Source organism: Mustela nivalis, assembly GCF_964662115.1.
Source record: "Mustela nivalis genome assembly, chromosome: 7".
In the NCBI taxonomy this organism is placed as follows: Eukaryota; Metazoa; Chordata; class Mammalia; order Carnivora; family Mustelidae; genus Mustela; species Mustela nivalis.
The window spans coordinates 67,792,683-67,811,015 of record NC_139026.1 but is presented as its reverse complement, the minus strand read 5'-3'; the positions used below and the strand labels follow the sequence as shown (position 1 = coordinate 67,811,015).

Here is an 18,333-nt window from a genome sequence, read left to right as displayed (position 1 = left end):
AGAAAGCTAAAAAATCAACAGTACTTAGAAGTATAACTTAATTACAGTTAAGTTTCGCGATAAAGACCTTGACCTATTAGAGACAGCCAAAGAATCTTCTGAATCGATGAAGAAAAATTTAATTATAACAAGTTTAGTTTTGGTGTTAAGTGTATCAAGCATGTTATAGTGTTTGAAAATTGGTGATCTGTGTCGGGTAACTTGCAGGCAAGGTAATGAATATGTCTCAGAACACCCTCTCAAAAACAAAATGTTTAACGGTCACTGGTTGTGTCCTCATTTGACTAGTAATTCCTTGAGTAGAATATTTAAATAACTGGAGTAGAATCTCTTTCTGCTGCTGGTGTAGAAGCTTGGAGATAACGCCTACTTTGCACAGTGATTATATTACGCTGGGCTTCTGATGCAGTTACGGTACAAAGACTGTGAACTGCATTGTAGCCTAGTCCATGTCATAACCATTCGAAAAATAGGAAGCCTGCTGGTATTCTGGTTATGCAGTACCTTATTTCCATGTCATTGGGGGAATGAGGCAAATAAAATAAAGCTTGAGAATTTCTATGTCCTAAATACTTCACATCTGAAGCATGCCGGTTATAGGTCAGTGATGAACATGTTTTTGTTGCTGCTCTTGCTTCCTAAGTAGCTTTCAGAACTGACTTTCTAAATTGTAATATGGTGCTTGGTGTTCATAATCAACTTATCAGTTCTGTGATTCTTTTAAATAAAATCACATGTGTAACAGATCAGGTGTTGTGCCCAGCGTGTACTCCTAATTGTGCACAGCCACGCTGTGTTCCATTTATTATTACTTGTCTTTTAGGATAAAGCTCCTGTAGAAAGCAGCCCATTCAGGGGCCTCCCTCCGAAAGCTCCGGGGCGTGATGCATCCGTGGACGACAACCCCTTTGGCGCTCGGAAAGCCAGATCATTCTTTGGGCGTGGCTTTTTTAAAATAAAAAGTAACAAGAGGACAGCAAGTGCACCAAACTTGGGTACGTATGGCCAGCGTGCTTTTGCTTTAATTCACTCAGGACGAGGACAAGGTCAATCCCCTGCCTTCCCTGGTTCATTGATCTGTGCGTTTCTCGTTCTCAGAAATGAAGGTGAATGAGCTGGGGGAAAAGTTTGCAAGAAACTGCCCCCTTGGGTTTAATTCGGTGGTAAAGATAGCTCTGTGCAGGCCATCACCCTGCTCTCCTTGTTGGAGTATAAGTGTAGAGGAAAGACCAAAACCCTTGACACTCTCTGACTTCATTGTAAACAGCTTCTCATCTGTTTCGAAAGTGGGCCAATTTACCCCATATTGTTCCTGCTAATGGAGTCTGCGATGTTGGAAGCACAGCGCAGTGCTTGCCTTTCCTCCCCCGTGTGTATTTTGTGAGTAGGACTTTGAGCTGTGTTTCATTTTGTCATTCTCCTGTGTTCTCTCCATTGGGCTGCGTGTGATTGTGTGCATTGTTGGGATATCTGAAGATCGTAAACGAAGTGCCAGTGCACCCACCCTAGGTATCGTACCCCTGCATGCCAGCCTTCGCCAGTGCTGTCCTCCAGGCTGACTAATCCTTGCTCTTGGTATCTGCGATCTCTAGAAAGCAAGCTGGCAGCGATCAGAAAATGTTGTCCTCGACTCCAGAGAGTTCCTTCCAACTGCTGCTAAAGTGAACTTTCTGGAGAGTCTTTGCTTCCCAGCCTACGTGCTGTTTTAACTCCTGCTAATGACACCTTGCCAGGAGCTCTGGGAGGACCCAGAAGCGCACGGCACCCTCAGAGTCCAGGGCAGGACTCTCCTGCCTCGTACCTTCCAGCTTTCTCACCCTTCCGGTGCATCCTGTCTCACACTAACTCCCAGGTCCTGACAGTTCCTTCTCCATGTCTCCATTATCCCCAGAGAGCAATGTTTTCAGCCAAATCGAGAAGTCTGTAGAAGACATTGCAAATGATTGCTTTAGACTGACTTTTCTTAAGGGAATGTTCTTCTGACATTTATTGCTTTGAAGATGGAAGTGGCATTTAGTGACACTGGAGGAAGATTTCTGGGATATTTAAGGAGCCTCCCCTAGAGTGATTTTAGGAGAGGGGAAACTCCGTTTTCCTTTTTAAAAGTGTGGGGCATGGGAGGGAGGAAACATCCTCAAAACAAAAAAATGGAAACAGGATGCTTTTAGAATGAGGGTGAGTTAGGCAACATTTTCTGGTATACCCGTACCCATGATGGCTTTGGGGTTTGGATGGAAAGGTTCCTTTGGATTTTCCCTGAGATACCCATACACCAACTCATGTGGGTCAGCACAGGTTACTTTTCTCCCTTTGCAGTCTTACATTTCTAGAATACACATGGGATAAATAAAATCCAGACAACATTTTCAAATGTTTTTGCATCTTTCTTAGAAGAAATACATTGTTAATGCTAAGAGCCCAGTGCTGCTTATTATAACCTATAATCACAGCTGTGCTTCGTAGAAAAGTCAACCTCTGCAACTTTTGTATCTTGCTGAAACACCATTTCTGTGATTTTTGTACAACTTTTTCTTTCCCGTAAAAGTGTCGTCTCACACTGAGGAAACAGTACTGCTTGTGTTTGTTAGTGGGGGATCATGTCTTAAGGGGCAGGTAAAAGAATTAAGAAATAGAGAATGCTGGGAGAACTGGGCGTAGCAAATTTGGATGTTACTCTTTCAAGGCAGAATCAACAGACACTGATTTTATATCAAAAGAAAAATGTGTGCATATCCAGTACAGTCTTTTCTCAGTAGGACATAGCAAGTTATAAATAGGAATAACTCTCTTGAAAAAAGACTGCCAGGGCTTGGTGACTAGGATCTGATGTAAATGCCAAAGGAGAGGAGGGAGTGAAAAGAAAATGCCAAAGAGTGTGAATGGGAGTAACAGGAAGAATATTAATTAGTATCAAGGGAATATTAAATAAGAAAATCTAAGAGAATTCTTCTGAGAATTGGATGGATTTGTTGAGTCTAAGATGTTCCTGGCACAGCACATTGGGAATATCCATAAACGTTCAGATCCTGAGTCTGGGGAGAGAGATTAGGACCAGAGATTGTGATACTGGCTGCTTATGAATGAGGGAAGCCATCATTTTGTGCCAGGCACGGAGTGGGTGAACTTGTTCAGAGATCCTGCTGGCAGGAGCCTAGAACAGAATCTCGGAGTGGAAGAAGAGGAGAAAACAGGTCCTATAGCAGAGAAGAAACGATCAGATGACAGATCTGGGAGATTGTCCTAACAAGATGAAGGAGATGATGTTTTTGGAGAATGTCGGAAGAATGTCAGCAGTACCAAGTGCTGCAGAAAAATCGAGATTAATTTAAGTGATCTCAGATCACTTAAAGAATGTGGCAATCCTATCCCACCTTTGAACTTCAAAGAGGTGGCAATTTGTGAGTTAATGAATTTAGGCACAATATCATATGCGATATTATACACATCATTCACTGATACACAGCAGACGGTAAAGCAGAACATAAATTTGTGTTCCATCTGTAATATTTGTAGGGTGCTCTTTACAGACCAACAGAAGAAGAATTTGTGAAGAGTTGCTAAAGTTAAGAAGGGTAGCATCTAGTCATGTTCATTCCGTACTTTAAAACTCACCAAGTATGTATTCTGTTCTTGGGATAGCTGAAACAGAGAAGGAGACAGCTGAGCACCTAGATCTGGCTGGTAGATCTTCCCAGCCGAAAAATTCGCAGATATCTCCACCATCGCCGGATTCCAAAAAGAAATCCAGAGGGATCACGAAACTCTTTAGAAAGTAAGTAACACAGCAGACAACCGGAGGGGGCTTTGTGTTGTGTGTTGCTCAAATGTAGGAATAAATGGAAGATTGCCTAGAAACAAGTATGCAGTTGTAAGGCTTTGCTGTTCCTTTGATGGAAGGAAGATTGTGATCTGGGATGCACTTACTCACTGGGTCTCAGTTAAAGTGTAAATCCAGACATCTTTTCTGACCATACATAAGCAATGTTCTCATTAACTTTAAAGTCCTAAGGTCTCCTCAGGTCTCTACAAGGCAATGTGATGTTGTTTCTTCTATTCAGACTTAGGAGAAGTCAGTCAACTACATTCAACCCAGATGACCTGTCTGAGCCTGAATTTAAAAGAGGAGGGACAAGGGCAACTGCAGGGCCACAACTGGGTTGGTCTCGAGATTTGGGACAATCTAACAGGTGAGAAAAACTGAACGAATGGACTTTGACATCTCTACCCACATGTCCAGGCTATGAGCACTTGCAATGTTAGTATTGTCCCTGGGCTGAGCAGTAGAATCCCTTGCTTACCCCTTTGCCTGGCAGAGGGGTCCGTCATCTTTAGAGCAGTGCGGGTTGGCAGTGGTTGGTGAAAATCATGCAGAAGATGAGGGCTGCGTGAGCCAGGGGAGGAACCAAAGCTAAAGTGTCAGCAACATCTGTGTAAGAATGATTCTTTGACTTCAATCTGACTGAGAAAATAGTTACTCCAAGTACTCTAAAGCATAGCTCTAGAGAGATGGGCTAACATAGCGGTTAAGAGTAGGTTCTAGAGACAGACTGCTTGGATCTGATTGCTGGCTTGGCTGCTTCCTGTAACCTGGGTGACCTTTGAGCAACTACATCCATACTCTACACCTCCGTGTCCCCTGGTATGAATTAGTCTAATTATGAAGATTAAAGGAGTTTATATGCGTTGAGTATCTGGTAAATAGTAACTGTTCAGTGAACGTTAATGACTAATGGATTCTGTGAACGCACCTACATAAATTCATTAAGACACAAATTCTAACGGAATTTAATCAGGATTAAATAATCCTGAATTTATCAGGACTATGTAATGCTTTATCTGTTAAGACTCTAGGAACTTTTCCTACACCCTTACCACAATTGAGGGCTGTTTTGAAATTACTGTACTGACCTACTGAGCATGAGAAGGATGGGGTTGGCAAACATCTAGCACAAACCATTACACTTAGTCTTTGGAACATGGTCTCTCCTACCCTCGCAGAAGACTGGGCACAGGTTTTATCAAGGAGGAAACCCTGGCTTTCTCCAAACACATGAAGGTCTCATTTGCCATGTGTTCTCTTTATACACAGTAGAGGATCTCCTTGTGCTGTTTTAAAAAAAAATAAAGAAAATTTTTGTTTATCTACATTTTTTTTTCCCCCAAAGAGGAACACGATTTACATGTCAAAGTAGAAAATTTGACCCAGAAATTACTGTGATTATGGTTCCCTGTACTCAGTGATGGCATGTTGCGCTCTTCTCACTGATAACCATTTGGAGAGAAACCATAATTCTGCTACAGTTCAAGTTAGACTTGATTTCTTTCCATCTAACCTAGTGTTTTCTATTTAGAAATTCAGTCTTCAAACCACGTTGACTGAAACTAGTACAGTGACTTGACTTGTTGGTTCAACTTGTTTTTCTTCCACAAATATGTTTCTTGCTCAAACATATTGAATCTTTTGTGGTTTCATTTGAAAATGAAAGCTGTGGTCCTTTTGAGGTAACTTTCAATGCCAGTACCACCTCCCCTAAACATGGACTGAAAAGTAAGCTTTTCATGGTCAAATAGGGCATTACTAGGGAATTTCTACATTCATTCAGTATAAGTTGGTCAACCTTGAGAAGCCACAGGGCTGGCTTGGAATTGTTCTTCACACAGTTGTTCGTTTTCTTATAGCGACTTGGATATGCCATTTGCCAAATGGACCAAGGAGCAGGTTTGCGATTGGCTTGTGGAGCAGGGCTTGGGGTCCTACGTGAATTCAGGCAAGCACTGGATTGCATCTGGCCAAACACTTCTGCAGGCTTCTCAGCAAGATCTGGAGAAGGTGACTGCTTCTCTGTTTTGTTTAGACAATGGCTACTGAGAAAGAGAATATGATTGTAGAATTGTTTTATACTCCAGAAAGGGGAGTGGGGGGAGCCAGTCAGTACTCTTGAAAAACTGTGTTTTCTGCTTCACACTTTTTTTTTTTTAATTTAATCGCATGGATTTAACAAGAAGGACCTGATCTTAATGATTCCTTATGAAACATGTAAGCCACTGGCTATTTTAATGAGAAATAATTGTATAGACATAATAATAAACCTTAAGCTCATATTTCTCAGAATCTTTGTGAGGCTTTAGCATTGGCCCAACTTCTCAGTGTAATGTATGCAATTCAACTTTACTTTGCCAAAAGGAAAAGGAAAGAGCCCTACATCTTACGTCAAATTATTTAACATATTTCCTAATTGTTTAACCTTTTGTACAGAAAGAATAGAATTCCAGTCTTGCTGAGGAAGGAGCCTACTAGGGAATGGAACATCCCACTAAACTAGTTGCTGTGGTCTTGGCTTTCTAGGGGCCTTTTGTTCAGCAACATTTCACCAACTTGACTTGGCATGCTGACTGAACAGGATTGTCGGGTCTTTAACACTGGCTTCGTTTGGGGGGAGCTGGCATCTTTTGCCAGTGGCATCTAGCCCATAGTGACAGAATGGTCAAACCAGTGTTTCTGCTTATTATTTCAGGAACTTGGGATTAAGCGTTCACTTCATCGAAAGAAGCTCCAGCTGGCCCTGCAAGCCGTGGGGTCTGAAGAAGAAACCAACCATGGAAAGCTGGATTTCAACTGGGTTACTAGTAAGAGATTTTAAATTCACTCATTCATGAATGAGTAAATGAGTGACTGACTGAATGAATGGATAAATGAATGAAGCTGCTTTTTCTTTTGAATCACAAGTACAGGTGTTGCGTGGCTTACTAACAACACCGATTTCTCTCCTGTAGGGTGGTTGGATGACATTGGTCTCCCCCAGTACAAGACCCAGTTTGACGAAGGACGGGTAGATGGTCGAATGCTCCATTACATGACTCTTGTAAGTGATTGGCTCCTGGGAGTTGGGGAAGGGGAGTGTCAAATTGCTTTTCTCTGGAAAGACACAGAAATAGTGAGCAAAATACATTGTTTTCACAATGATTCCACCAGAGTTTCAGGGTGTTGCCTTAACTTGAGAAGAGCCAGAAGAGTTTCTGTTAAGTTGAAGTCAGAGGATTTGGTGATTGCAGTATCGTTGGGAAATTTAAAACTTGGATTTAAGCTGTATGAAGGCTAATCTAAACTCAGCTCTCCAGGAAGATGGTTTTATGTATATTCGACAATGTAGACCCTGAAGTGCACGCTTTGAAGGGGTAAATTTTCGCATAATTTTATATGCGAATTATATGTTATGAAGATGCTTTGTTTTATTTTATTTTAGATTTTATTCATTTATTTGAGAGAGAGGGTGAGATAGAGCACGAGCCCGGAGAGGGTCAGAGAGAGGAGGAGACTTTCACTTAGAAGGGAGCCTGATGTGAGGTGTGGTCCCGGGACTCTGGGATCATGACCTGAGCCGAAGGCAGCCACTTAACTGACTGAGCCACCAAGGCGCCGCTCTCCTAACGATGTTTAAAAAATAGAGTGTAGAGTGTCGAAGCCCTGGGGGTTTCTGAGTTACACATTCCTATATGCAGTGACTGCTCAGAAGAGACCACCCTTTTGACCTGACATCTAGAGACCCGTCTCCTCTCCTCCCTTCTGCTTTGGAGAATGTTACCCAAAACCTGCCTCCTTTCTCTCTTTAGCCCCGTTCCACTAGGGGAGTAATCGCAGAGGCAAGAAGTAGACTGAGGTGGACTCTCTGATTCCTGCATTACTGTTCCGTATTTTTATCCTTCCATCTAAGAGGTAGAAGGACTTTACAACAGTGGAAGAGACGGTTTCCAGGAGAACTTGTTCTAGATTCCGCAGTCCTGTTAGTGCACTGCTGCTTTAGATTCTTTTCTTTAAAAGGCCTTTTGTGAGCTACGCTCTGGAACCAACCCCGAGAAGTATCTTCTTTAAGTTTGTTGAAAATTTGGGGCATCTGGGTGGCTCAGTGCGTTAAGCCTCCGCCTTCAGCTCAGACCATGATCTCAGGGTCCTGGGATTGAGCCCCGCATCGGGCTCTCTGCTCAGCAGGGAGCCTGCTTCCTCCTCTCTCTCTCTGCCTGCCTCCCTGCCTACTTGTGATCTCTGTCTGTCAAATAAATAAATCGTTTTTTAAAAAAAAGTTGTTGAAAATTTCAAACAGCTTATTTTTCAATGTCAGAATTGTGGGGTTCCTTTCATGGGATTCATTTTCTTCTCTGTCATTGAACCAAAGTCCGTACCTTGGTGGGCACCTGCTTGTAATAACACGAGCGCGTGGCACATTGCATGTATACTGTGTGCCAGACACTCTTCCAAGCTCCGTACTCCTATGAATACTCCAGTTTCAGCAAGCCTTGAGGTGACATTCTTGTTATCCACCAGTGTTTAGGTGAGGGAATGAGAAACTTGAGAAATGGGGTAGCTCAACCAAGTTTCCACAGCCAGAAAGTAGTCAGAAGTCACAGGGTGTTTGAACCCAAGATGTTTCCAGATTCCTCCTCTTAATAGCTCAGCCTGCAACAAATTCAGTAAATACTTGCCTGCTTGTCTAGGTAGGTATGCTTCTGCACGAACATGAGTAGATTCAGGCTTAAAACCACAAGAAAAGTGCACATAAATTTTGTGACTATAAAAGAGTAAATCATCTTAGACAATTAGACCTCAAAAGTTCTGAGTCACAAAAATACCTATTTGAACATGATATCCTGGGCTGGATCCTGGAATAGAGAAAGGACCTAGTGGAAAAGCTGGTGAAATCTGAGTAAAGTCTGTAGTTTTAATTACCATTTTTTTGTTTATGTTAATTCCTCAGTTTTGATGACTACATTATGGTTATAGAAGGTGTTAACCATTAGGGAAAGCTGAGTGAAGGATATATGGAACTATTATCTCTTCTTTGGCAACTCTTTGGTAAATTAAAATTACCTAAAAGATTTTTTTAGGGGCACCTGGGTGGCTCAGTGGGTTAAGCCCCTGCCTTCGGCTCAGGTCATGATCTCAGGGTCCTGGGATCGAGCCCTGCATCAGGCTCTCTGTTTAGCAGGGAGCCTGCCTCTCCCTCTCTCTCTATGCCTGCCTCTCTCCCACTTATGATCTCTCTCTCTCTGTCAAATAAAAAAAAAAAAAGAAGAAGAAGGCGGTGGCACCTGGGTGGCTCAGTGGGCTAAACCCCTGCCTTCGGCTCAGGTCATGATCTCAGGGTCCTGGGATTGAGTCCGGCGTCGGGCTCTGCTTAGCAGGGAGCCTGCTTCCTCCTCTCTCTCTCTCTGCCTGCCTCTCTGCCTACTTGTGATCTTGCTCTGTCAAATAAATAAATAAAAATCTTTAAAAAAACAAAAGATTTGTTAAAAAATCTAAAAATAGTATCTGTTTTGATTTAAAACAGCCCTCTAAAAAAAATGTCTCAAGCTAAAATAATTTGCATTGTATTTACATTGTAATCACGTATTTAGATTTTTTTAAATCTGAAAAACTTGAATTAGTTGAAACTGACCCACGTGGAAATGTTTTGAATGGGTGTCTCAATCTTAGATTAAAATGTGTTGAATGCCTTCTAACTTACCATAAGGAAGTGCCTTAAAGAAATTGATCCAAAAAAAATTCAGGAAATAATTTTGCTGAGTAGCTTTAAGAATTTAAGCTGATTGTCCAATATTTTTATTTAAAAACTATTTCTATAATAGATTATCACCCCCCCACACCACCAACAAATGTGTTTATCAGTAAGGTGTGTCTAAAATGGATATTTTTCTTGTTTTATTTTCTTGGTGTGTTTGGAAATAGACTGGTGCTTATCTTGACACTGCCCTCCACATCACCTTCTGAAATAATTTGTTTTGGTGTGTTTGGTATGTTTGAAATGTTCCCAATAACCACAGACAGGAAAGTTACACCTGGAAGGAACTGATGGTGATACATGTTGCTACTAATAACTTCTTCATGTCTCCTTTCTCTTTAACTCTCACCAAAACCTTCTCATCGATCACAGACTCTGCTGGATAGAGCATAATAATCAAGAACTAGAGATTCCTTGAGGCTTGGGGAATACTATAACAGAGATACTTTTCTGATTTTCTCCCAAATGGTGATGTGCCTTAGTTCAGCAAACCTAGTTCTGCTGTCCTCACTGAACATCATGGGCTCTTAACTCTTTGCTTTATCACACCAAATCAAAGTGTAACCCAGCCAATTCCTTTCCAACTGTGCTCTACAGAGCTGTGGGGTCTCACGATCCTGTTTCAAAGTGTCCGGAAGAGAAACAGGTGAAACTTGGCTTCTGTTGATACAACACTAATTTTTTGGTGGTTGTTTTTAATTTGGGGTCCTGGAGAGGATTTTGTTGGGAACAGGAAAAAAAGTGTTCTGTTACCAAATAAAGGGTTTGAAAATACAAGCGCTCGAGGCCTGTTGGTAGAGGGGTTTCCTAGTTTTACTTGTTTTCTGAAATTTCCCTGAGAAGGTCCTCCTGCTCTAGGCCAGCTCAGTGAACTCCTCTTTTTGTTGTTGTTGTTGTTGTTGTTTTTTTTTCAGGATGACTTACTGTCTTTGAAGGTCGTGAGTGTGCTACATCATCTCAGTATCAAAAGGGCTATCCAGGTCCTGAGGATCAATAACTTTGAACCGAACTGTTTGGGGAGGCGGCCGTCTGACGAGGTAGCACCTGAGGTTGAGATTCCCGCTGCATGCGCTCTCCATGCACGGGACAGCTGTGCGGGCAAAACAGACACACGAGTCTTCATGGGCCGGCAGGGAAGGCTTCTGCCATCCTCAGAGCCTCAAGTCCAGCCTCATTACCTTCTCGGGCTTTATTTTCCTATATCCCCCCCATTGTGATGGGTCTACCTGTGTAACCACAAAGATTGTGTTTTAATTTCCCTCCCTCCTTTTCTCAGGTGTCTCTTATTTTCTTGCCTCCTTAAGCCACAGAGTTAAATATCACTCTAGAGACTTGTTTTCCTAAAGCACTGCTTCATGAGTTTGTGAAAAAAGCTTGGAACACTGGCACGGATGCCTCAAAACAAAACTGAGATTAGCAGACCCCTTTTCACCTTTTCTGTAAATACTTAGTGGGATGTCGAGGGAATTGTGCTCTAGAAGGCAGACTTTGTAGAAGGTGCAGTTTGAGTGTTTGGGATCCCACAGTCAATGGACTAACGCTCCTTTTATTTTGTTTTACTTTTTTCATAAAAAATAAAATGTTCCAGATTTCATTGTTTATGCACCACACCCAGTGTTCCATGCAATACGTGCTCTCCTTAATACCCACCACCAGGCTCACCCAACCCCCTCCCCCCCTCCTCTCCAAAACCCTCTGTGTGTTTCTCAGAGCCCACAGTCTCTCATGACTGAAGCTCCTGGTGGTTGTTTGTTCTCACAGAACAGCGTCACCCCGTCCGAAGTTCAGCAGTGGACCAATCACCGGGTGATGGAGTGGCTGCGCTCCGTGGACTTGGCAGAATATGCCCCCAATCTCAGAGGCAGTGGTGTCCATGGTGGGCTCATGGTAAAACTCTCTTTTAATTGAAAAACTGACTTCTCATTTTGTTTCCATCAGTCAAATGAGTTAGGACATTATCAGTTTGCTTGTCATAATCCTAGCACCATCAAACTGAGCCCTCCTGTAACCATTTCTAGGGAGTCTTTACTTTCCGAGTATTTTTCCCCATCATGTATTTGTATCATGTAGGGTTAGATCAGATTTCAATCCATTGTCTCTTATCTTATGTGACCATCTGGCCACTGGTTCTCATGTGAGGCGCAGCACCAAAGGCGTGAAACACCTGCCACATCCAGATTCTATTTCTGCACAGTGATATAAGGAGTCGCCTTCCAAAGGCTCCACTTTGGGGAGCTACAAGCCCTAACTTTGGAATGCATGGATGTTGGGAACGGCTCTACTTCTCACTGGCTTAGGCAAAATAAAGATCTATAGCTTGAAAATCAAAGTCCATGCTCGGTCTCTCTGGGCTGTTGCGGGATCATTGGTGATGACTAAATGAAGGAACTTTGCCAATTACAAAGCGCAGGGCAGACATGCATGATACACAGTGCCTTAAATGACTTTTTTTTTTTATAGGTTCTAGAACCTCGTTTTAATGTAGAAACAATGGCTCAGCTATTGAACATCCCACCAAGTAAGACCCTCTTGCGAAGACATTTGGCTACTCATTTCAACCTTCTGATCGGGGCCGAGGCCCAGCACCAAAAGCGTGATGCCATGGAGTTACCAGATTATGTACTCCTGACAGCCAAGGCCAAAGTGAAGGTTGGTTTAGGCTTCTGTCTTCTAATAACTGGTTAAAGCAAAAACTAAAGCTGGGGCTTGGTTTTGACCTGACTGTCCCATTTTCTGGAGTTTCCTGAGTCTTGTGGATGGGTTAATGGTCTGTGCATCTTTAAGAGTAATTAAGAAAATGCATTTTTGCAAGTGTCTTTCTGGGGGAACCTTTGCTCACATTTATTCTATTAGAGTTAACAGTGATGAAGAGGATGACGTTGGGATGCAGTCAATGTATTGCCAATGCAGAGTCCATGACTTGGGCTCAAACATTGATTGCAGTTGTTCTATGGATAAATCCAGCAGAAGAGGAAGATTTCTCACACAGATTCAACTTGTCTGGCTTGCAATGAACCAATCTTGCAAGTTAGAAAAAGATACTTAAGAAATGACTCAAGGTAGACCAACAGAGAATGGCTGTTTCTGGGTATACCCAGATTCATGGGTCATACCAAATTCAGATTACATTTTCTTCTTTTTAATCATTTCTCTGTGAACTCTTATGAGTCTGTTATCTCAACCAACTTAATGTGGAGATAGAGTTTATCAGCTCTTCTGCAAATTTGTACTAATTTCTTTATATATAGAAATATAGATATTTCTCTCTCTCTCTCTTTTACCTCCTCTACCTGCCTGACACTTTCTCATTAGCTCCCTTTCTCTCTTAAGAGATCTGCCAGATTTGAAACTTCTCAAAGACTCTGTTCTATTTAAATTCTCACCATCAGCCTGATCACCGTCTGCTGAAGTGATAGTCTCAGGGACTATGCAGTGACTCAGATGGAGTTTCTCTTCCAAGTATCATTAGAAATTCTCTCTCCAAACAAGCGAGGATTCCTTTAGCAACCTCAGTTCTGTTATGGAAGCATAGCCGGCATACAGGATAATCCTAGCTTCCCCTGAAAAGAAAACACAGTTAGGACCATTCTCTTTTCCTGATCTGAGATGGGAAAACCTTGCAAAACTGGATTCATCCCTGAGAAATATCATTGCATTAAGTCCTGTTTAATCAAAAACTAAGGCTCTTGGCATTGTTTTGCGTATCACCGTGACTGCGCAGCTAATTGGGGTGAATAAGTAGAACAAGCTTAATCTTCTGAGATTCATAATCTGGATCATTTATTATATTTGGGCACATCAATCATACACACACAGGGTGCTTTTATTTTTGTCACACCAATTTAATCATCCAATTGCTTTTCTCTGTAAATGGAGTGAATATTTGAATCATGCATATTCTCAATTCTCTGCCATATGAGTTTTATTAAATCCCTGGATGTTTGCTTTTCTTTTAAAGCCAAGGAAACTTACCTTCGGCAATTTTTGGAAACTGAGAAGGAAGAGACAGGAAGATAGGGAAAAATATATTTGTCCTATGGAACTGGGACATCCATCAGGAAGTACCTCTAAGAAGGGATTTAAACCTGGATTGGACACGCGTCTGTATGACGAAGATGATTTGGACTGGTTGGAGCAGGTAAAGGCAATAGGACATGCCTGTTTTCTTTCAAGTTCCTCCAGCCATGAAACACTAAATGGAAACTTGATGCACTGTGTCTACTAATCAGTTTTTTCTCTAATATCTGAAAATATAATAAGAAAATAATAGTCAATAGCTTCCCAGTTGCTTGCTATGTCCCAGGCACTATCCTCAGCAGTTAACGTATGTCAGCTTTCACTGACAGAGCCTTGTCATCCTCAGTGTAGGGGGAAGGAAACCGAGGCACGGAGAGGCTGAGTAACTCACCTGAGATAGAAGAGCAGCTTGAAGACCTGGGCTTCCAAGCTGCCAAGCTGGGCTGCTCACTGATGTTATACTGTCTCTGGGTTATGGAAATCTGTGTATTAAGTCAAGTGGAAATACACAGCTCATGTAGTCTTTTTCAATGCAAAGTCCTGGATTTGAGTATTGCCCCCTAGTCACCAATCCTTTGATGTCATTGTCAATATCAGAGCATTAGGCTAGAGGTGCCAGTAAAGGGACATTTTGGCTCATTCTTAGCCTCTGGTTGCTGTAACGAAAGGAGGTATCCCCAGAAGTGTTCTGTTGCTCCCAGCCCGTTTCATATCACTTGCATTATTTCTTCTTCGACTTCTCATTTTGCTGTCCTTTCTTTGAAATGATTCAACCGAGTAGGTCACATGATGGGTGTGTTCTTTACAGATGGAGGATTCAGAAGACACAGTGAGACAGATACGGGTGTTCACCGAAGGCATCAACAATCTAACGGTAAGTCTGTAAAACGAAGTTAAAATGTTATTCTACAGGGGCACCTGGCTGGCTCCGTTGGTGGAGCGTGCGATTCTTGATGGGGTTGTGACTTCGAGCCCTACGTTGGGGGTAGAGATTACTTAAAAATAAAATCTTTAAAAATGAGAAGAAGTTTAAAATAAAAATGTTATTCTAAAAAGATATTTAAAATAACCCCAAAGGACTGCATGTTTTAACGGAGCGTGTGTCGTTTCCTGTCGTTTCCTGCTTCCTGTTTCATGACCCCATCCCCTTGTTTTCCAGCGCAAGTTAAAGGAGGACGACATGTTTCGGGATTTTGCCGCCCGTTTCCCCAGTGCCAGCATCACTGACGAGGACTCCAATGTTTAATCTGAGCACTTGGACGAGCACGAGGAGCCCCTTGGCTTTCCTCCACCTGATTTTTCAAACAACTCAAAGAATCTAGAACAAACAACAGATTATATACAATTGATCATTCCACCTTCTCGGAAATGGACACGGAGGCCTGGGTTGCGGGGGACAGCGTGTGCCTATTCCGAAGACGCCATGAAAAATGAGACACTGGTGAATGAGAGTGTAGTGGTCTGTCCTCTATTTAATGTAAAAATCTGTGATATATTTAAAGTGTTGCATTTAATATGAGTGTTTTACTGTAGCGTTTCACGTTCCCATTCAACAGTACCCAGGATTTGGGGATCAGGAAGCAGTGCGTGGATGATCTCGTCACGTCAGTGTGACAACACTGTAGCTGTCAGCATAGGACATTACATGCTTTCAAAATCCGTATGTGGAATTTCCTCAAGTGTTCCACGTGCCTGCTAAATGCCAGCGGCCACCTCCACTTGCCACCTCTTGTCCTATTTTATATATTTTTCTAAATACGTGTATATATTTAGTACATAGAAAATAGAACTTTTATTTTGTGACATACAGGAGATGATGAAAAGCAAATGCAGTGCTCCAAACAGTCATATACCAAGTGGTCCTCGAAAGGTTGGGATGATCTCTCCTTCTCCAAGCTGAATTTTAATGATATTAAAAATGAGTTAATATTGATCATCCCAACTAAATTAGGGTATATGAAATGCCCCTTCTCTGATGACACATCACCCAGTTAATTGTTGAAGAGTTGAAAGTTTCAGCCTTCATCTTGGATCCTTTAGCCTCAAAAGGAAGAACACCAGGGACATTTGAATACTATTAACTCAAATGAATTCAGAGTTCCCCCCCAAATTTGTAGAAATTTCTGAAGAAATCAGACCCAAACAAAAACCTTCACAGTATTAAGCTGCTTATTTTCCTTCTTGCTGAGTATCTCATGACATCAAAATACTAACCATCTACCTACTGTTATTAATTGTATATTTCTCAGGCTATCAGTGGATGGGATTTTTTTATGTTAAGCTGAATATGCATCTGAACATTTCGTCTCAGAGTTCAGTAACGCTGAGGCTGCACAATGAGTTTTAGAATGGCTATATATTGATGAGAAAACGTAATTCATGTTTTTAGCACAGGGCCCAGATGACATTTATTTCTAAAGGAAATAGTGGTGGCAAAAACTTACTGTGTTTATCATTATTTTTAGGGGTAGTCGAAAAAATAACCTATTTTTTATTCACTACTACACTTCCCACGATAGCCAACATGGTAAAGACACGTCACAAATTGGTGTGGGGAGAGGCAGTTCAGTATGTGCCCATGGATTTGCTTATAAATTCTATTTGAATATCAGTGGTGTGATCTTGCAAGTTCTTAGCAGGTTACCAAGCTTTTCAGCAAGGGCCTATAATACCAAATTACTGTTTATTCGTGACTAAAATGATCTGATGCTAATAATAATCCTTTACTCTCTACTATTCATTGTCTGGTAACTGTATTGGACTCTTACATACTAGTATTTTTTTTAATGTGAACATATGTCACCATTTGAAAAACAATTTCTTATTCAAACCTGGTTAAAAAAAATATGCCAGAAGACTGTTAGAGATGCCAAATATTCTTTATTCAGGGCAGTGTAACATAACTGATGATATGTGATAAAGTTAAATATTTTTTTGATGAGATATATTTTATTTACAAAACATTGTGCACTGCTGGTTTTAACATATGAAAAGAAATAAAGTCAGTTGATAATTGTCTCCAGTTTTTATGCTCTGTGACTTTATTTTCCTTTGTGCAGAATACCCAGTAGGCTTTATTTCTGACCTATTAGAACAGTGACACAGATGCTTTATCATTTGCAAACTCCCATAAATTTCATGGGGGAGGGTTATAGCATATATCGACAGGTAGAAATTTGAGGGCTCTGAGGAATTTCTGTACAAAAGGAAATAGGCAGCTGGACTGGGTGGGGCGTAAGGAATCCTAGCAGAGGGGTTATTAGAAAAGCAAAGGGAAATGACTCGCCATCAAAGTTGAAGAAGTTTGTTTTAGAAGGAGATGTATATTCCTTTAAAGAACTAAATACTGTCTTTAAGTAAAATTTGAAAAGCGGAAACCTATCTTGGAAGAGATTGCCCAATATTAGAAGTGGAGTGAACATCGCTAGAGAAGAACAGATGTTTTGGTGAGAGTTAATCATCTCTAACTTAATAAACCAGCAGGAATGTGTGAATACAACACACCTCATTGGCAAACAGAGAGACCGGGCATGTTTGTTTAGCTGTGTGTCTATGTGCTCAGCTACGCCACGTCAATGCTGAGTCAGAAAACTGGGACTGCATTACCAGACATGACTTCACTGTAAAACACCGTAAAACTTCTCCGAAGAAGTCATTCTGCATGAGCTTCATACGTTCGATCTCCGGAAGCAGTATTGATCAGGTGAAGAGGAAATATGGGGCAAAACTCATCGCAACAATTGCCTCTGAAGGACAGCAAAGAGGATTCCAGCATCTGTGAGGTTGTCAGCGAGGCTATAGTCCATGCAGCTCGGAAAGTGAGGGAGTATCTTGGATTCGAAGATCCTCTGAGCAATCTGTGCCCAGCTTCCAACACTCTGAACGAGATCTTCTTAATCCACTTCATCACTTTCTGCCAAGACAAGGGAGTGGATGAATGGCTCACCACCACCAAGATGACCAAGCACCAAGCTGTACTGTTCGGGGCAGACTGGATTTGGACTTTCTGGGGAGCCGACAAACAGTTCAGGCTTCAGCTGGCAGTGCAAACTCTGCAGATGTCTTCCCTCCCTCCTGTGGCATCTCAGCCCTGTGACATGTCCCCTCCAGAATCCAGGGCAGGGGGGTCTTCCAGGAAGAGAAGTCGATTTGATAAGCTTGAAGAATTCTGTCACTTGATAGGAGATGACTGACTGGGCCTGTTTATCATCTTTGGGGTGCCAGGTAAGCTCAAAGACATCAGAGGAGTAGTCCTGGACAGTGTCAAAAGTGAGACCGTGCGGGGCCAGTTGCCAGGACGGAAGGCCGTGGCACAGTTTGTCCTGGAAACGGAAGAGTGTGTGCCCATCAGAAAGCTGCTGGGGAACTGTCTGAGTAAGAAAGATGGGCTGAGAGAGGTGGGCAAGTTTTATATTAGCATCCTCTGAACTGGACGTGGGCAAAGAGACTGTAAGGCAAAAAGGAAAAAGTATTTCAGCGAGCTCATCCACATGCATCATCCCAGCATGGGATTTTTTTTTTTTTTCTCTACCCACCCTCCATTGCAAGAAAATAATCACCTGGATCAAAGCATATAATGTCATGACAACAGGGGGGGAAAAAACCCTGCTCATATTGCAGGGAAAATTAATTTATTCAATAATAAAAATGAGAGGAGAGAATAAAGTCAGCCTTGAAGTTTGATTTGCTAAGAAAAAGTCTTTAATTGTTTAATAAGTCTAGAACTGTAAAGTGTAAAATGTATTTTTACTGCTTGGGGGAG

General features: G+C 41.8%; 1 protein-coding gene and 1 pseudogene across 2 annotated transcripts in view; both read left to right on the top strand.

The window, feature by feature from the left end:
* The window catches only part of LOC309868521 (liprin-beta-1-like), a 150,768-nt gene extending 134,179 nt beyond the window's left edge, over window positions 1–16,589 (top strand). Inside the window, exons 17-28 of the mRNA XM_082738446.1 lie at window positions 824–995; window positions 3,640–3,772; window positions 4,059–4,187; window positions 5,680–5,830; window positions 6,516–6,627; window positions 6,775–6,863; window positions 10,469–10,591; window positions 11,316–11,441; window positions 12,015–12,203; window positions 13,513–13,692; window positions 14,380–14,445; window positions 14,731–16,589. Coding sequence (XP_082594572.1) covers window positions 824–995; window positions 3,640–3,772; window positions 4,059–4,187; window positions 5,680–5,830; window positions 6,516–6,627; window positions 6,775–6,863; window positions 10,469–10,591; window positions 11,316–11,441; window positions 12,015–12,203; window positions 13,513–13,692; window positions 14,380–14,445; window positions 14,731–14,817 — 1,557 coding nt within the window. The 3' untranslated portion in view covers window positions 14,818–16,589. The remainder of the gene's footprint in view (window positions 1–823; window positions 996–3,639; window positions 3,773–4,058; window positions 4,188–5,679; window positions 5,831–6,515; window positions 6,628–6,774; window positions 6,864–10,468; window positions 10,592–11,315; window positions 11,442–12,014; window positions 12,204–13,512; window positions 13,693–14,379; window positions 14,446–14,730) is intronic.
* A 698-nt stretch (window positions 16,590–17,287) lies between these two features.
* Window positions 17,288–17,998, top strand: LOC309868713 (rab15 effector protein pseudogene; annotated as a pseudogene). The gene has a single exon. The product of its transcript is annotated as a rab15 effector protein pseudogene (transcript).
* The last annotated feature ends 335 nt before the right edge of the window (window positions 17,999–18,333 follow it).